The sequence below is a fragment of the Pongo abelii genome, chromosome 15 (assembly GCF_028885655.2).
Source record: "Pongo abelii isolate AG06213 chromosome 15, NHGRI_mPonAbe1-v2.0_pri, whole genome shotgun sequence".
NCBI lineage: Eukaryota > Metazoa > Chordata > Mammalia > Primates > Hominidae > Pongo > Pongo abelii.
This window is the reverse complement of record NC_072000.2, coordinates 109,831,810-109,850,019: the sequence shown is the minus strand read 5'-3', so window position 1 is coordinate 109,850,019 and position 18,210 is coordinate 109,831,810. Positions and strand designations below refer to the sequence as shown.

General features: G+C 56.4%; 1 protein-coding gene across 12 annotated transcripts in view; it reads right to left on the bottom strand.

Moving 5' to 3' along the window:
- Positions 1-18,210, bottom strand: part of PACS2 (phosphofurin acidic cluster sorting protein 2) — a 97,962-nt gene that overhangs the window by 44,997 nt on the left and 34,755 nt on the right. For all 12 annotated transcript variants that reach the window (XM_063715767.1, XM_024231551.3, XM_063715763.1 and 9 more), the window contains exon 2: positions 3,020-3,107. In XM_063715767.1, the coding sequence (XP_063571837.1) occupies positions 3,020-3,025 (6 nt within the window). In that variant the 5' untranslated portion in view covers positions 3,026-3,107. The remainder of the gene's footprint in view (positions 1-3,019; positions 3,108-18,210) is intronic.

The window sequence follows — 18,210 nt, the reverse complement described above, 5'->3', positions numbered from 1 at the left end:
TGCTGTCACAAAAATGAGGGTAGTAGATGCCTAGATGTAGGTGCAGGAAATGCATGACCACCTGAAACACAGTTTATACCCAGTGAGCTTCAGGCCAGCAGGAGACATCATACACACCTGTGCTAAACGGATAACGAGTCATCTGCATGACAGAAAACAAGACCCCAACCGCAAACTTTATATCAAAATAGATTCCTAATGGATTGAACGTGCTTATCGCAGTGTTGTTTTAAATGGGACCATCCCAACAAGGATGAGCTCAGGGACCTTGTGCTCCAAGAAACAAGCAGCCGCTGTGGGGTCCCAGGCACAAGGTTCCCAGAGGCCGGCACACGGGACACAGTGGATAAGAGGTTCCCGGAGGCCGGCACGCAGGACACAGTGGATGAGAGGTGCCAGGTGGCTGGAGGGCGGGCGGGGATCCAGGACAGACAACAGAAGCCTGGGGCCAGACCAGGTTTGGGTGGGAGCAGCGGCGCCTCAGAACAGGTGCGGGTGGCCCGCATGGCAGTACTCGGGCTCCATGAGACGTCCATGGGGGGCTCTGGTCCTACCCTTGCGCTGGGGCCTCACGTGCAGCGCGGCAAGGGGCAGCGCGGCAAGGGGCAGCGCGGCTCTCCTCGGCCAGCCCTCCTGTCCCCTCTCCTCTCCCCAGCTGCCCCTGCGTTGTGGTCTGGGCTCTCCCTGCCCCTCCCCTTGACCCTTCAGAGATGTTTCCCCGCAAATGTGCTCTGCGTCGGGTCCCTCTTAGCATTCCCCACTGAGAGGGCCTGCAGGGACCCAGCTGTGTCGGGAAAAGGACAGTGTGTGCCACCAGCCAGTGAGGCGAAGGTGCACGCCAGAGAAGGCTGAGGGGTAGGTGGGGCTGCGGGGCCAGGCTGGCTGCTTCCCCCACAGGGGGCCTGGGCGGAGAGGACACCCTGAGAGAAGCAGATGAGGAACTGGGGGTGATCAAGGGAGGCCAAGGGCCACGTGGCTGCCGAGCTGGGGTGGGCAGGGAGGACATGGGCAGCCAGTCCATGGGCTACACAGAGGGGCTGGAGAGGTGGGGCTCTGAGGGCCCTGGGGCCAAGCTCTCGGTCAAGACACAGGCTGGGGCAGGACCAGAGACAGGCAGAGGGAGGAATGGGGCCAAGGAACAGCGTCAGTGTTGGGGGGGCCCCATGCCAGAGGTTAGAGGTCAACAGCACCAGACTCAGAAGCCAGTGAGGGGTCGACTCTTGCCTTCATGCCTTTCTGCATTGCTCTGAAGACCCAATGAGACACTGACCTTTGCCCCTCAAGCCAAGAGGTCCAGACACAGCCTCATGGCCTGGTGGCAATGGCCCACAGAGAGCTCCCTGTTCCCCAGGGATGACCCGCAGCCAGACTGCAGCAGGTCCTGGGCACCCTGGGCATGGCCACACCCATGGGCAGGGCAGGCAGAGAGACGCTTCCATCCTGCTATTAGCCACGCGCTCCTGGAAGTTCCTGGGGTCCTGCTATTAGCCACACACTCCTGGAAGTTCTTGAGGTCCTGCTATTAGCCACACGCTCCTGGAAGTTCCTGGGGTCCTGCTATTAGCCACGCGCTCCTGGAAGTTCTTGAGGTCCTGCTATTAGCCACGCGCTCCTGGAAGTTCCTGGGGTCCTGCTATTAGCCACGCGCTCCTGGAAGTTCTTGAGGTCCTGCTATTAGCCACGCGCTCCTGGAAGTTCCTGGGGTCCTGCTATTAGCCACGCGCTCCTGGAAGTTCTTGGGGTCCTGCTATTAGCCATGCGCTCCTGGAAGTTCTTGGGGTCCTGCTATTAGCCACGCACTTCTGGAAGTTCTTGGGGCAAGGCCCCGCCACCCGGGGAACCTGGCCACCAGCACACGCCACACACGTAGGCTGCTGCTAACCCACGAGCATGTTCAGCGAGGAAAAGGGTTTCTCCAGACCTTTATTTAAGATGCAATAGGTTTCACACAGCGGCAATTGACTGGGACAGACAACAAGCCTCAGGCCTCCTTGCACTCAAGACCCAGTGCTTGGCTGGTGACCTCAGCCATGCTGGCCGAGGCTCAGGTGCTACTCTGCAGGTCCAGGAGGCCCAGAGACCCCGTGTCAGAGCCACAGCAGGTGTCAGGAATCTGGCCAGCTGCAGGGACCTGTGTGGGGCCTTGGACACGGGCTCCACGAGCAGGGCCCCATTCTCGAGGAGCTGATGGGCTGGGGTCAGGAGCACAGCAGCCACTGAGACCCCACCCTGTCATGCTGGACGGCCACACAGAAGGACACTCCTGCATGCTGAGGACATGGGTGAGACCCGCCCATGAGTGGTGCCGGCCAGGGAGAGCCCGCTGGAGGTGACCCTGTACAGGCCACACACCTGGAACCATGCGGCCCTGAAAGGGCAGGGGTGGCCTTGACAGTTGGCGGGGACACCTCCCTGTCTGGGCCACTGGGCAAAGGCCGTGCCACAAGGGTCATGGCAGCTCTACCCCAAGGAGGGGGCGGGGCCTGGGCCAGGCATGGGGAAGACACCAGCACGACCCCTCTGGAACAGCTATACTTGTTCAAAGCCTTCGAGAGGTCACAGGACCCACTAGGGTCAGGAGAGAGGCCCCGGCACCAGGGGCTGGGAGTTCTGGCTAGGCCCTCACCTCCCAGAGTGCCCTGCTCTGCTCTCCCACCAACGCCCTCCACCCCACAGAAAGTGGACAGGAAGTGGGTGCTGAGTGCAGCAGGGAAGTCCTGGCTCCAGGTGCTTGGGGCCCGTCTATCACTGTGAGGTGACCCGAGGGCAGCTCTGCCCTGGGAGGGCCCCATGCATGTGACATCCACATCCCAGAAGGCCGGGCCTGCCTCCCTTGTGTGGGACAGGATCGGACCCAGGAGCATCCTGTCATTCCCAGCCCCCCGGCTCCCGGAGATGGCATGGGCTGCCCGCAGTTTTGGCACAACGCCCCACGCTAGCGCACCGCCTGACTCGTCTCCCAGGTACATGGAAAGCCTACACAGCACCCAGCCACGGCTGGGGGCGCAAGGGGCCTCACCTGCATCTTGACAGCGATCACCACGGAGATCAGCTCCTTCTCCAGCTCCTTAAAGACCACCAGCTTCTTCAGAGTCAGGCTGCACAACCTGTGAGGCAAGGCACAGCTCAGCCTCGGGGCTCCGCCCTCTCCTCAGAACGCGGCCCTGTGCCGTCCCAGCACTGCGTCACCCCGGGAGCCTGCAACCTGGGGTGCAGGGCGGGGTGTGACTGCCTGGACGGCCCCAGGACGTCACAGGGCTCCAAGATGTCACCCCAGCTGTCCCTGCACATGGTGGGCACCCCTCAGCATCTGCTGGCTGCCGGGCCAGAGGTCCCATCTCCTGAAGGCCCCTGAGGGTGAGCCCCGCCCCCCCCATGGAACTCACTCAGTGTGGGCCTGTGGACAGGCAGGTAGGAGGGATGACGGGCCACAAAGAGAAGATCTGAGAGTCCTGAGCCAGCTCCCAGCTGTGAGAGCACAGGCCTCCCCTCTCCCACGGCCCTATCCAGCCCCAGGCCCAGCCTCCCCAAATCCTGCCCACCCCAGGCCCCCCTGCCCATGGCTGGGATACGCTTTCCCCCAACCTTCCTTCTGTTCATTTCACCTCCGCCATTCTGTCCTGAGGCCACAGGAGACCTGGAGATGCCAGGGACAGTCTGAAAGACACACCCAGTGTCCAGGGCTCTGTCCCTGAGGAGTGGAGGGGTGTAGACCCTACCCTCCACTCTGCCGAGTGCTGCACCATGTGAACATGCCATCTCCCCGGGGCATCTGCCATACACATGCCAGGGCCCCAAATCCATCCTGTGAAGATGCCCACACCACCCACACATGCCTGAAGGTGTGTGGGGTGCAACGCCCACACTGGCAAGCTTTCCGGAAACCTTGGCACAGCTCTCTTTGAAGCTTGGCTCATTTTTCTTCTTGCTTAGGACAGTAGAAGGGTGAAGGCACCACCGTCCAGATAGGGATGGCACTGCCTGCCCCGCCTGGCTTCAGGCTCCAAGACCAACAAGTTCTGAGTGGCTGTGTCTGTGCTGGGGACACTTTCCCTTGGGGAAGTCTGGACTTGTGGCACCCACCTCCTGGGCTGGTGCTTGGCCCTCAAAGTATGAATGTGAAACACCAGAACAGGCGCCAGACACAGCCAGGCCATGAAACGCAGCCACCCACCAGTGCCACAGTGGCTGCCGCGTGCTTCTGTCTCCACCCCTGGGCATTGGGTGTGGACATGGCGGTGGGAAGGCAGGCCCAGGCCCTTCCAGCACACATCCCTGCCCCCAGGCAGCGGGAGCACTGGATGGATACAGCCTGTGTATGACTGCCTGGGCGGCCTCAGGACGTCACAGGGCTTCCTGAGCACCTGTCAACCCATTTGTAAAATGGAGACCACGGAGACCCCACTCCCATCCTGGCTGCTCAGGTGATGATGGCGACACTGTCTACACTCCACTGAGCTGCTGAGAGAAGCCAAGGGGCAGACACCAGAGCTCCCTGGGTGGGACGCACCTGACTCGACAGCAGGGCAGCAGGTGGGAGGTGCAACGGGGACAGGGGATGGCGGGCAGTGGGGGAGCCGTGCAGGTGGTGGGGGGGAAGTTGTGCAGGCGGGGGTGGGGGAGCTATGCGGGCAGAGGTGGGGGGGAAGTTGTGCAGGCGGGGGTGGGGGAGCTGTGCACGCAGGGCCACGGGGTGCTCTCCGCAGACAGAGCTGCAGACGCGAGCAGTGCCTGACAGCCACCAAAGTCACCAACCGGGCTGCGTGATTCTGCATGGGACCAAGTCATGCACAGGGCGGCCTGTTCCAAACAAGATCGGGTCAGTGTAGCTCAAAAAGCAGCACAGGACTAACCCAGAAATGAGTCTGCTTTCCAACACTGGAAGACGCACCTACCCAGGCCAGAAGATGTTTATTTTTCTGAGTTCCAAGTTCGATGTTTTTAAGTCCAGCTTTTTAGGTAAACAGGCATGGAGCTTAAACAATGAGTGTGACAAGCCTGTCTACTACAGACACCTCTGTCAGAGTCCTTCAAGTCATTCCCCGAGCTGCAGTCAGACCGCCCACTGTCGCCCGTCAGTGTTTGTGCGCACAAGGTGCACTCTGAGGCCACCTGTGAGCTTTAAAGGCATTCTCATACTCAGTATATCACAAAATAAGTCAGGCATTAACAGAGTCTCCTGGGACTTGGCCGAAGCGCTAAACGGCCTGGCCTGAGGGGGCGCTCCTCCAGCAGGGACCCTCGCCCTGGCTCCACCCCACTCCACTGGGTTTGCCCGGATTCCCATAGACTCTCTCTTACTCAACAAAATGCAAGAGGAAAAAAGACAGAGGAAAGAGACTGAGAGGTGATAAGAACCAAGATAGACCATATGCTGGGTCATACCACAAATTCTTCACAAATACAAAAGAGCTGGTATCATAAATACATTCTCTGAGCAAAATGGTATTAGACTAGCGATCTATCACAGAAAGATGGCGGGAAATCCTCTTGCGATGCTTGGGAAACTAAAAACAATAACCTATGGATCAAAGGAAGTCTCAAAGGAAATCAGAGAACACTCTGAATGGCATGGAAATGAAAATGCAGCACGTCAATCTGCCGGGTGCAGCTAAAGCAGTTCTGACATGAGAATTTATAGCATTAAGTGCTTAAGTCAGAAAAGAAAAAAGATTCAAATACACAATCTAAAGATTCCATTTTTTTTTTTTTTCCTCGAGACGGAGTCTCGCTCTGTTGCCCAGGATGGAGAGCAGTGGCGTGATCTCGGCTCACTGCAAGCTCCGCCTCCTGGGTTCACGCTATTGTCCTGCCTCAGCCTCCCAAGTAGCTGGGACTACAGGCACCCGACATCACACCCGGCTAATTTTTTGTATTTTTGGTAGAGACAGGGTTTCACCATGTTAGGCAGAATGGTCTCAATCTCCCGACCTTGTGATCCGCCCGCCTCGGCTTCCCAAAGTGCTGGGATTACAGGCATTGAGCCACCGTGCCCAGCCAGAGTCCATCTTTTTTGAGATGGAGTCTCGCTGTGTTGCCCAGGCTGGAGTGCAGTGGTGTGATCTCGGCTCACTGCAACCTCCACCTCCTGGGTTCAAGCGATTCTCGTGCCTCAGCCTCCCAAGCAGCTGGGATTACAGGTGCGCACTACCACGCCCAGCTAATTTTTTATATTTTTGGTGGAGACAGGATTTCACCATGTTGGCCAGGCTGGTCTCGAACTCCTGACCTCAGTTGATCCACCCACCTCGGCCTCCCAAAGTGCTGGGATTACTGGGCCACCGCGCCCAGCCCTAAGGTTCCATCTTAAGAAACTAGAAGAGCATATTAAACCCCAAGTAAGCAAAAGGAAGGAAATTATAATGGTAAAGAGGAACAACTAAACTGAAAATAGATAAACAATAAAATAAAACCAAATGCTAGTTCTTTGGGAAGATCAATAAAATTCATAAAACCTCTAGCCAAACAAAGAAGAAAGTAGACAATAGTTGCCATTATCAGAAGTAAAAGAAGGAAAGAACTACAGACCTTACAGACTACTGGGAAATACCATAAACAACTTCATGCACAAAAATTTGACTACTTTGATAAAATGTACCAATTTTCATTTCCCTAGAAAGCCACAAACTACTAAAACTCAGCACGATGAAATAGATAGCTGGTATAGTCCTATACCTATTAGATAAATTGAATTAATAGTTTAAAATTTTCTGGGCTGGGCGCAGGAGAATCGCTTGAACTGGGGAGGCAGAGGTTGTAGTGAGCCGAGATCGTATCACTGCACGCCAGCCTGGGGGACAGAGTGAGACTCTGTCTCAAAAATAAATAAATTAATTAATTAAATCTTCCAAAAAAACCCTCCAGGCAAATTCAACCGTATATTAAAAGTAGAGGCAGGGCAGGGTGGCTCACGCCTGTAATCCCAACACTTTGGGAAGCTGAGGTGGGTGGATCACTTGAGCCCAGGAGTTTGAGACCAGCCTGGGTACACAGGGAGACCCTGTCTCTACAAAAAATATAAAAATTAGCCAAGTACGGCAGCACACATCTGTAGTCCCAGCTACATGTTGGCCAGGCCTGGTCTCGAACTCCTGGCCTCGAGTGATCTGCCCACCTTGGCCTCTCAAAGTGCTAGGATTATAGGCGTGAGCCACCACGCCCGGCCGCAGGTCACATATTTGACAAAAATTTTATCCAGAATATGTAAATATATGAACTCTCAGAACTCAACAATATGAAAACAAACCACCTAATAAAAAGTGAGAAAAGCCTGTAGTCCCAGCTACTCGGAAGGCTGAGGCAGGGGAATTGCTCGAACCAGGGAGGTAAAGGTTGCAGTGAGCTGAGGTTGCGCCACTGCACTCTAGCCTGGGTAACAGAGCAAGACTCCATCTCAAAAAAAAAAAAAAAAAAAGTGAGCAAAATATTTGAACAGACGTTTCACCAGAAAAGATACATTGGTAGCAAATAAGCATATGAAAAGATGCTCAAAATGATTAGTTATTAGGGAAACGCAAATTAAAACCAAACGAGATACCAACTACACCTATTAGAATGGCTTAAAAAATACGAAAAATAAAAAAAGCTAATACCAAATGTTGGCGAGGAAGCAAAACCACTGGGACTTCCATACGCTCTGAACACGCAGAACGCCACATGGCAGAGTCACTGGAAAGCAGTTTGGCAGTTTCTTACAAAGTTAAACATACAGGACCCAGCAATCCTACCCCTTGGAATTGGTCCAAGGGAAATAAAAGCATGTGTCCCTACACAGATCCGTAATGCACATTCACAGCAGCTCTATTCATAACCGCCACCCACTGGAAACCCAGATGTCCTTCACACAAAGACAAGGACATTTTGGTACACCGTGCAACGGAATACTACTCAGCAACAGCTAGGAACGGATCATTGATACACGATAGGATGGATCTCAAAGGCATCGTGCTGAGTGAGAGACGCCCGTGTCAAGAGGGCACACACCATTTTTGTCCATCTCTATGGCACTCTGGAAAAGGCGAGCTGGAGGGACAAGGCCAGATCAGTAGGGCAGGTGGCTGTTGGGGACTGTTTTGGGTGGACTGCCCAGTGTTCTGTGCCTGGTTGTGTGGTGGATGTTAAGCTCAGAGCTGCATACGAAAAAAGCGTGAGGGGTGAACCTTTACCATAACAATACTGTCTTTTTTTTTTTTTAAGACAGAATATTGCTCTGTCACCCAGGCTGGAATGCAGTGGTGCGATCTTGGCTCACTGCAACCTCCGCCTCCCAGGTTCAAGCAATTCACCTGCCTCAGCCTCCTGAGTAGCTGGGACTACAGGCATGCACCACCACGCCCAGCTAATTTTTTGTATTTTTACTAGAGACGGGGTTTCACCATATCGGCCAGGCTGGTTTTGAACTCCTGACCTCAAGTGATCCGCCCACCTCGGCCTCCTGAAGTGCTAGGATTACAGGCGTAAGCCACTGCGCGTGGCCTACCAGATGATACTTCCAAAGTTTTTGTTTTATTAAATACAGCCACAAGACACGTATCAACCAATTGCAAACAAGAAGCTCTACTGTGGCTGGGCACAATCACACCTGTAATACCAGCACTGTGGGAGGCCGAGGCGGGTGGATCACTTGAGGCCAGGAGTTCGAGACCAGCCTGGCCAATATGGCGAAACCCTGTCTCTACAAAAAAATGCAAAAATTAGCTGGGCGTGGTGGGGCGCACCTGCAGTCCCAGCTACTTGGGAGGCTGAGGTGGGAGGATCACCTAAGCCAGGAGTTGGAGGCTGCAGTGATTGCACCACTGCACTCCAGCCTGGGTGACAGAGGACCCTGTCTCACACACACACACACACACACACACACACACACACACACACACACACACACACACAGGACCCTGTCTCACACAGAGGACCCTGTCTCTCTCACACACACACACACACACACACACACACACACACACACACACACACACACACACACACACAGAGGACCCTGTCTCACACACACACGCAGCAGCTTGGATCCTGCTGTGGATGAACTAATTGTAAACAAGCAAACCCACGAGAGGCATTTGGGGAGTGGGCAGGTACTGCAAGATTTCCCTTCCTCACCACTCAGGCTTCCACGCTTGTTTCCAGAAGCTCACGTTCCTTCCATTCGTTTGACTTGGGGCTGGGGGTGAGTCCAGTGCTCACCATCTACACAGCACAGCCCAGTGCCCCCTTCCCCAAGATGCTTGTCACAAAAACAGCAGGCTATGGCTCCCCGTCCCTAGGCAGGGGCTCCTCTCTGCACGCTTGGAAGGAAAAAGTCGCAGCTCGCGGTCCTGTAGTAGACAGATCCTGCCCAGGGGGGACGTGGCTGCCCCTCTCAGGCCTGTCTCTGCTGTCACTACACACAGCTACAGCCACCATGCAAACACTGGAAAAATAAAAAGCTCCAGCCTGGGCAACACGGCAAGACTCTGTCTCTAAAACATAAATAAATAAAATAAGGAATAAAAAGAATCATTTGCATTCAGAAACTGCAGATAAACAAAACATGTTATTTGCTTATTATCCACAGTTGGTTCTGAGAGCGAGGCCTGAAGGTCTGCCTAGACCAGGTGCGCCACACTCGGCCCTGAGAGAATCATAACAAAGACACCAGAAAACCTACAGAAGACGATTCATCACCAGCCTGCCACTGTGTTCAGGACACCTTGCAGCTGTAATAGATTCAACAGCAACCAAAGTGAAGCAAAGCATATTTTAAAAACAACTCAATATAAAATAAAATCACAGTGACAAGTGGAAACTCAATGTTCACATCCAAGACAACTTGCTGAATACCTACAGTGTTATCTCTTTCCTCTTTCACTGTGTCTGCTCGAAATAGGTGAATAAAAGAGCCGACTTGAATCCGAATCCCAGAGAATAGAGGCTTCTGTTTTGTTTTCTGACAGAGAGAAGCGAGAGGCATACAGGAAAAGTTCAGAGTGATACACAAAAACCCACAGGCCTGCCAACAAGAATGAGCAAATGTTCTCCACATTTGGTATCTGTTTAAAGAAATAAAGGGGCCTGACCACAGAAACACACTGTGTGCTCTCCACGCCAGCCCCGTTTCTTCCCCTCTGCAGGCACTGCAGGCCTCAGGAGCGGGTGTCTCTATGCGTGGCCGAGACTGCCAGCTGTCTCCAAGCTCTGTTCTCCAGCCCCCACCCCTTGGTAGCAAGCCTCCCCATGCTAGCTGGGCGACGGCTACCCAGCCAGAGACGGGGCAAGGGTGCTGAGCAAGCAGCCCCACCAGGGGCCCTGAGCAAAGGCAGTACGCTCACCCCGGGTAGCAGGCCCTGCCCACTCCTTTCACCCTGGCTGCAAGGGCAGGTCCCAGGCAGCCACCACGGACCCAGAGGCAGAAGCCAAGCCAAGGACAGGAGATGCCCCTGGACCATGGACACCTGCACCACTACACAGGCGGCAGGAAGCACCAGCTCAGCCAGCCCTTCATTCCTGGCTTTGGTACAGAAAAGTCACCTGTGCTCTACACCAGAGGTCCCAAACCCCCAGGACAGGTTCCTGGCCTGTTAGGAACTGGCCACACAGTAGGAGATAAGCACCGGGCAGCAAGCATGCCCACCTGAGCTCTGCCTCCCGTCAGGTCAGCGGGGCATTCAAGTCTCATAGAAGAACCCTATTGTAACTGTACATGCGAGGGATCTAGGCTGCACACTGCTTATGAGAATCTGATGGCTGATGATGGGAGGTGGGACAGTTTCATTGGAAACCATTCCCATCACCGTCTGTGGAAAAAGTGTCTTCCACAAAACCCATCCCTGGCGGCAAAAAGGTTGGGGACCACTGCTTTAATCCATCCCACTCTCCCATTTGTTCCTTCCTCTTTTTCACAATAAGATTATTCATCCATTTGGAGTTGTGTGTGTGTTGTGAGTGATTGCATTTTATTTCCTACATGAATGTTCAATTATCACCAAACCATTTACCTAAAAGTATATCCTTTCCTCACGGATGAATGAGGCCATTTCTGAAGCACATTATGATCATGTGTGTTTCTGCTGGTACATTCCATTAGTCAATGTTTATACTTCTGCCACTTCCATATTGTTTTAACTAGCATAGCTAATTTAAATAAATTTGTATCTGCTAAGGAAAATACTCCTTAGCCAGACGCGGTGGCTCACACTTGCAGTCTCAGCACTTTGGGAGGCCAAGGCGGGTGGATCACCTGAGCCCAGGAGCTCAAGACCAGCCTGGGCAACATGGTGAAACCCCATCTCTACAAAAAATACAAAAATTGGCCGGATGTGGTGGCTCATGCCTGTAATCCCAGGACTTTGGGAGGCTGAGGCGGGCGGATCACCTGAGGTCAGGAGTTTGAAACCAGCCTGGCCAACATGGTGAAACTCCTCTCTACTAAAAATACAAAAATTAGCCAGGCATGTTTGCTCCTTTATTAAGCTTTTCCAATCAGCTTCTGGCTTTTGTTAATATTCAATTAAGACTTGTTCTTTGTCATCTCCATTCCTTTTTTTTTTTAAATAGAGACAGAATCTTGCTCTGTCATCTAGGCTAGAGTGCAGTGGTGCAATCACAGCTCACTCCAGCCTTGAACCCGTGTCAGGAGATCCTCTCCCTTCAGCCTCCCGAAGTGCTAGGAGCCACCACACCTGGCCCTGCTGGTCTTTTCTTCTTCTTCTTCTTCTTCTTTTTTCTTTTTTTTTGGAGACGGAGTTCTGCTCTTGTCGCCCAGGCTGGAGTGCAGAGGCACAATCTTGGCTCACTGCAACCTCTGCCCCGGGTTCAAGCCATTCTTTTGCCTCAGCCTCCCAAGTAGCCAGGACTACAGGTGCATACCACCACACCCAGCTAGTTCTTGTATTTTCAGTAGAGATGGGGTTTTCCCACGTTGGCCAGACTGATCTCAAACTCCTGACCTCAGGTGGTCCCTCCACCTTGGCCTATCAAAGTGCTAACAGGCATGAGCCACCACATCCAGCCCTGCTGGTCTTTTTGAAGCACCTGGTCTCGCTCTGAGTGGCAGTGGAATAGCGTCCCCCACTTTCCATCTTTGGCAGCATTCACTTAGCTACAGGAACCACCATAAACATCAAGGGGCCAAAGTGACAGCCACGGGTCCCCAGGAACTTGCAAAGCAGGGGCTGAGGAACACCTCTGAAGTCAGCCTGAGTTGGTCAACAAAGCCACAGAGGCACCCTCAGCCCAGATGCCTGGATACCTGCAGTCAGTTGAAGGCAGGAGTGAGCACCTCTGGTTGTGGGGCCAGGCTCAGAGAGGAGAGCAGCTGGGTGGGTGGAAGGAGGGGAGAGAGTAGGAAGACAGGGAGGCAGGAGGGAGGGAGAAGAGCGGGGAGATGGCACAATGAAGCCAGGGAATTCCAAGGGTCTTCAACAGACACCAGGACCCCTGCTGGCCTTGCCACTTTAGAGCTGTCCTTTCCTGGTGGATGCCTGGGGACCCAGTGGCATGGGGCACTGCTAGGCCTGGGTACCCGAGGGCAGGGGTCAGTCATGCAGGTCACAGGCACAGTCAGGGTGGATGGACACCTGGCCCTGGGGCAGATGACCTGGGAACAGGAGGTGAGGGTTGGCAGGGGACCTCCCTCCAGGGTCACTCTGAGAACCCAGCAAGGATCACACTGGCCCTGGAGGACCCGGAATCCTGCACAGCGCCCAGGGACCTGGGTGAGCGAGCTGTGGCAGGGTCAATAGGTCAGGGGAGGCCCAAGGAACAAGGTGGGAAAGGAAAGACAGCAAAGGACAAACACCTCCTGGGAATGCCCCACCACCGCCCCCCTCGGCAGGGACTTCCAGGAGAAGACAGGCACCATATCCCAGCACCCCAGTTTTTGTGAGTTACAGAACAAGTGACATTTCAGGAAGGTCAGAGAAACCTGACTCAGCAGAAAGTGCCCCACATGCGTGCCCTGCACGGCATTTCCACGTCAGCTGGAAGGAGAGCAGCCAACACTCTCCAGGGCTGAGCAGAGCCCTAGCACCATGCAACCCACAGCAGGCGGAAGGGGAGGTTGGAAGTCCTCCGCAGGTCACTCCCCCGCTTCCTCCTCCAGGAAACCGGGCCAGCACCAGGCCCCAGTCTGAGAACAGACCCCTCGGCCACCCAGCCTCAGATAGGGGCGGGGCAGGACCTCCATGGGTGAGGAGGCCAGAGACAGCACAGCCCAACAGTATCATGCTCTCTGGGAGACTGAAACTCCCCCCCACCCATTCCTGTGCATGATGCAAACCAGAGACTGGAAGGGGCCCTGCTGCCCCTGGGGGTGCACATGTGGGGGCTGAGGCAGGCACCTGCATCCCTATGTCCCAACGGAGCAAGGGTGGGCACCTCTTCAAACCACTGACTTCTGGAAGCCTGAGCTAGGACTCTGCACCAGGCCCCCCAGTTTTGTTCAGAGGCTCAGAGGCACAGAGGCACAGAGGCACAGAGGCACAGAGGCCCTCGTCCAGGGGTGGGACAGGATCTCAGGGGCAGGTCTGGAGAGGTTCCCATCTCAGGGGGCTCAGGTGGGCCCTGGGGTTTGGAGACCACTTCCCATTTTGAACAGGAACCCAAAAGACGAGAGGCCCAAGCTCCTCGCAGGGTTGCCACCCAAGCCCAGGTAGGCACAGCAACGGACTCAGCCAGCCCCAATCCAGGAGGTTAACACTGGTGCTCCCCTGGCTTTGGGATTTAACTGTTTTTTTCTGGTAGGAAGGTAAACGGTGACAGCCTTATTTTGGAGAACAGCTTGACAATGTCTATTTCTCTTTTTTATTGTGGTAAATATAACGTAAAACTTGCCATTTGAACCATTTTTCAGCATACAGGTCAGTGGCACTAAGTGTGTGGATGCTGTTGTGCAGCCCTCATCGCCATCCATCTCGAGAACTCTCTTCACCTTGCACAACTGAAACTACCCATTCAACCCCAACTCCCCATTCCCACCTTCCCCGGCCCCTGGCATCACCATGCCGCACCATCCTACCTTCTGTCCCTATGAATGCAACGACTCTAGGGACCTGGCGCAAATGGGATCATACAGTGCATGTCCTCCTGTGACTGGCTTATTCCACTCAGCACAGTATACACAAGGTCCATCCACATTGCAGCCTGTGTCTATTTCCTTCCTTTTCAGGGCTAAGTGATATTCCACAGTGTGGAGGGCCACACCGTGCTGACGGAGGGCTGAGTGATGCTCCGCGGCGTGGAGGGCCACACCGTGCTGACGGAGGGCTGAGTGATGCTCCGCGGCGTGGAGGGCCACACCGTGCTGACGGAGGGCTGAGTGATGCTCCGCGGCGTGGAGGGCCACACCGTGCTGACGGAGGGCTGAGTGATGCTCCGCGGTGTGGAGGGCCACACCGTGCTGACGGAGGGCTGAGTGATGCTCCGCGGTGTGGAGGGCCACACCGTGCTGACGGAGGGCTGAGTGATGCTCCGCGGTGTGGAGGGCCACACCGTGCTGACGGAGGGCTGAGTGATGCTCCGCGGTGTGGAGGGCCACACCGTGCTGACGGAGGGCTGAGTGATGCTCCGCGGTGTGGAGGGCCACACCGTGCTGACGGAGGGCTGAGTGATGCTCCGCGGTGTGGAGGGCCACACCGTGCTGACGGAGGGCTGAGTGATGCTCCGTGGTGTGGAGGGCCACACCGTGCTGACGGAGGGCTGAGTGATGCTCCGTGGTGTGGAGGGCCACACCGTGCTGACGGAGGGCTGAGTGATGCTCCGTGGTGTGGAGGGCCACACCGTGCTGACTTGTTTGTCCAAGGATGGACACAGGCTGCGTCCATCACTCAGTCACTGTGAGTAAGGCTGCTGTGAACACAGGGTGCAGATCTCCCCTGGAGGCCCTGCTTCAGTGCTCCCGAGTTCTACTGAGAAGTGCAACTGCTAGGTCACACGGTAACTCTGATGATAACTCTGTGTCTCATTTCCCGAGGGGCTGCCGTCCTGTTCCCCGCAACAGCTGCATCATGCTACATTCCCAGCAGCAGTGCACAGGGACCGGCTTTCACTCTGATTAACACTTCTACAAGGAGGCCCTCCCCATAGGGGCCTCCCACAAATAGGGCCCACAACCCCAGGAAGGAAGGCCAGACTCACCCAACAGCACACTCTGGCCCTGCTGGAGCATGGGGCGTGCGTGCTTTCATTCATTCACTCACTAAGTCCCTCTGGGCGGCCTCATCCTGCCGCCTGCCCCAGCCCTGTCCTCACTCGCTCCTGCATGGACTCTGGTCACCTGAGGACCCTGCCCTCCAGACAGCAGCGTGGACCAGGATCTCTTCCGCCCAGCCACTCCACGGGTGCCATCACTGCTGGGCTGCACCCTGTGCTTGGCTCAAGGCCTCCCGGAGAGGCTGCGTGGCCAACTCTGCAGCCCTGGCAAGCGACCGCGCCACTCCTGAGGACAGCACAGAACCCGAGCAGGACAAGGGAGCACTTCACGGATTTCTGAGAAACGCTCCAGCGCCCGGCTGGCCCTTGAGGCGCATGTCAACCCCACCACTTTCCTCCAGGCAGGCACGGGGGTGGGGGCGCGCACAGAGCACAGATGGTTAAGACCCCAGGCAGCTGGTCCCAAACCTGCTGACTGTGTTTTGTTGGAAGGGAAAACTGAGGAGCTTTTGTCTCCAGGAGCTGCCCCCTTGGTGCGGTCGCGAGCCTGCCTGTGTGGGAGCTGGGGCCCTGTGGCGGCAGCTGGCCACACGCGCTCCATGCCCTGCTGCCCCTGGGCAGAGGAATGTCACAGGCTGGTGCCCCAAGTGCTCAGCTCACGCCCTGCCATCCTCAGGCTCCAGGTGCCCGCACAGCCATCCTCGCGGCTGGGCCCCAGGGCACTGCCATCCTCACGGAGAGGGTTCCACGGGGCTCTCTGCTCCCGCATCACCAGCACTTACCACCCAGCCCGTCCCAAGTTTCGCCCGGGCGGCCCAGGGCGGCTGCCAGCTCTTGCTAGCCTCACTCAGCTTTCTCTGATGTCCAGCCTTATCCGGACACGGCTGCTCCCTGCTAATGAGGACAGAAGGTCAGGGTGCCTTCTCAGTGTCCTCGCTGGCCAATGGTCAGGGCCAAGGTGGCTGCTGTGGAGTGAGAGGGACAGGCTCAGCCAGGTGCCTCATGGACAGACTACACCGACGGCTAGGACCACTGGGTCTCCACGCCTGGGCCCAGTGAGGGGCCGCCTCAGCAGATGCTAGCCCTTCCCATGAGGGAGGGTGAAGAGGTGGTCCCCACCTGCCCCAGAATAGGGGAAGGAACTGATGGTGCCGGAGTCAGCGCATCACAGCCACACCAGGCGCCGGCCACAGCGTCACAGCCACGCCAGGGGCCGGCCAGAGCGTCACAGCCACGCCAGGGGCCGGCCAGAGCGTCACAGCCACGCCAGGCGCCGGCCAGAGCGTCACAGCCACGCCAGGCGCCGGCCAGAGCGTCACAGCCACGCCAGGCGCCGGCCACAGCGTCACAGCCACGCCAGGCGCCGGCCACAGCGTCACAGCCACGCCAGGCGCCGGCCACAGCGTCACAGCCACGCCAGGCGCCGGCCACAGCGTCACAGCCACGCCAGGCGCCGGCCACAGCGTCACAGCCACACCAGGCACTGGCCTATGGGGGCCGAGCTGAGCCCAGGGTGCCTCTGGGAGCACCACGGCTCCAGGAACAGCATCTGCCCCACAGCAGGGAAGCCTCCGAGGTGGCTGTGAGAACAATGCTGCAAACGCACGTCCGGCCCTCAGCGCTGGGCTCCACCATGTCACGCATTCCAGTCAGCCTGTGGCAAGGCTTGGAGCTGCCGGCCATTGTCCAGGCTGGGTCCGGCCATCAGGAGGCCCTGTCCTCAGACCTGCTGGGCCTGTACCTCTGTCTTAGTCACCCAAAGGCCCAGGGGCCATTCCCTGTTTCTCCACCTCCAGCCCAGCAGTCCCAGGCACAGGTGTGCAGGTGCACAGTGTGCCTCACCAACAGCTGGAGGGGAACCCCACCCCATGGAGGGGAGCCCCTCCCAGCTCTGTTCCCATCTCCTGTACCATGCACACACTCCCAAGGCTGCCAGGCCAGAGGGGCTCTGGGAAAAGATCCCACAGCCCCCCCACCCCCCACCTCGGTGCACGTTATGAGCTGCGTCCCATCTGGGTCTGTGCTCAGTGACTTGCTGTGCTCAGTGACTTGCGTGGCCACGTGCACCTGTGAGCATGACCACGAGCCTGGGCCAACTCAGCTGTGGGCACCAAGCACACACCGGCCCTCAGGTGGAGCTCTACACACACAATGGCCCTCAGGTGGAGCTCTACAGACACTGTCCCTCAGGTGGAGCTCTACGTAGACACTGGGCCTCAGGTGGAGCTCTACAGACACTGTCCCTCAGGTGGAGCTCTACGTAGACACTGTCCCTCAGGTGGAGCTCTACGTAGACACTGTCCCTCAGGTGGAGCTCTACAGACACTGTCCCTCAGGTGGAGCTCTACGTAGACACTGTCCCTCAGGTGGAGCTCTACGTAGACACTGGGCCTCAGGTGGAGCTCTACAGACACTGTCCCTCAGGTGGAGCTCTACGTAGACACTGTCCCTCAGGTGGAGCTCTACGTAGACACTGTCCCTCAGGTGGAGCTCTACGTAGACACTGTCCCTCAGGTGGAGCTCTACAGACACTGTCCCTCAGGTGGAGCTCTACGTAGACACTGTCCCTCAGGTGGAGCTCTACGCACACACTGGGCCTCAGGTGGAGCTCTACGTAGACACTGGGCCTCAGGTGGAGCTCTACGTAGACACTGTCCCTCAGGTGGAGCTCTACGTAGACACTGTCCCTCAGGTGGAGCTCTACGTAGACACTGTCCCTCAGGTGGAGCTCTACAGACACTGTCCCTCAGGTGGAGCTCTACGTAGACACTGTCCCTCAGGTGGAGCTCTACGTAGACACTGTCCCTCAGGTGGAGCTCTACGCACACACTGTCCCTCAGGTGGAGCTCTACGTAGACACTGTCCCTCAGGTGGAGCTCTACGCACACACTGTCCCTCAGGTGGAGCTCTACGTAGACACTGTCCCTCAGGTGGAGCTCTACGCAGACACTGTCCCTCAGGTGGAGCTCTACGCACACACTGTCCCTCAGGTGGAGCTCTACGTAGACACTGTCCCTCAGGTGGAGCTCTACGCACACACTGTCCCTCAGGTGGAGCTCTACGTAGACACTGTCC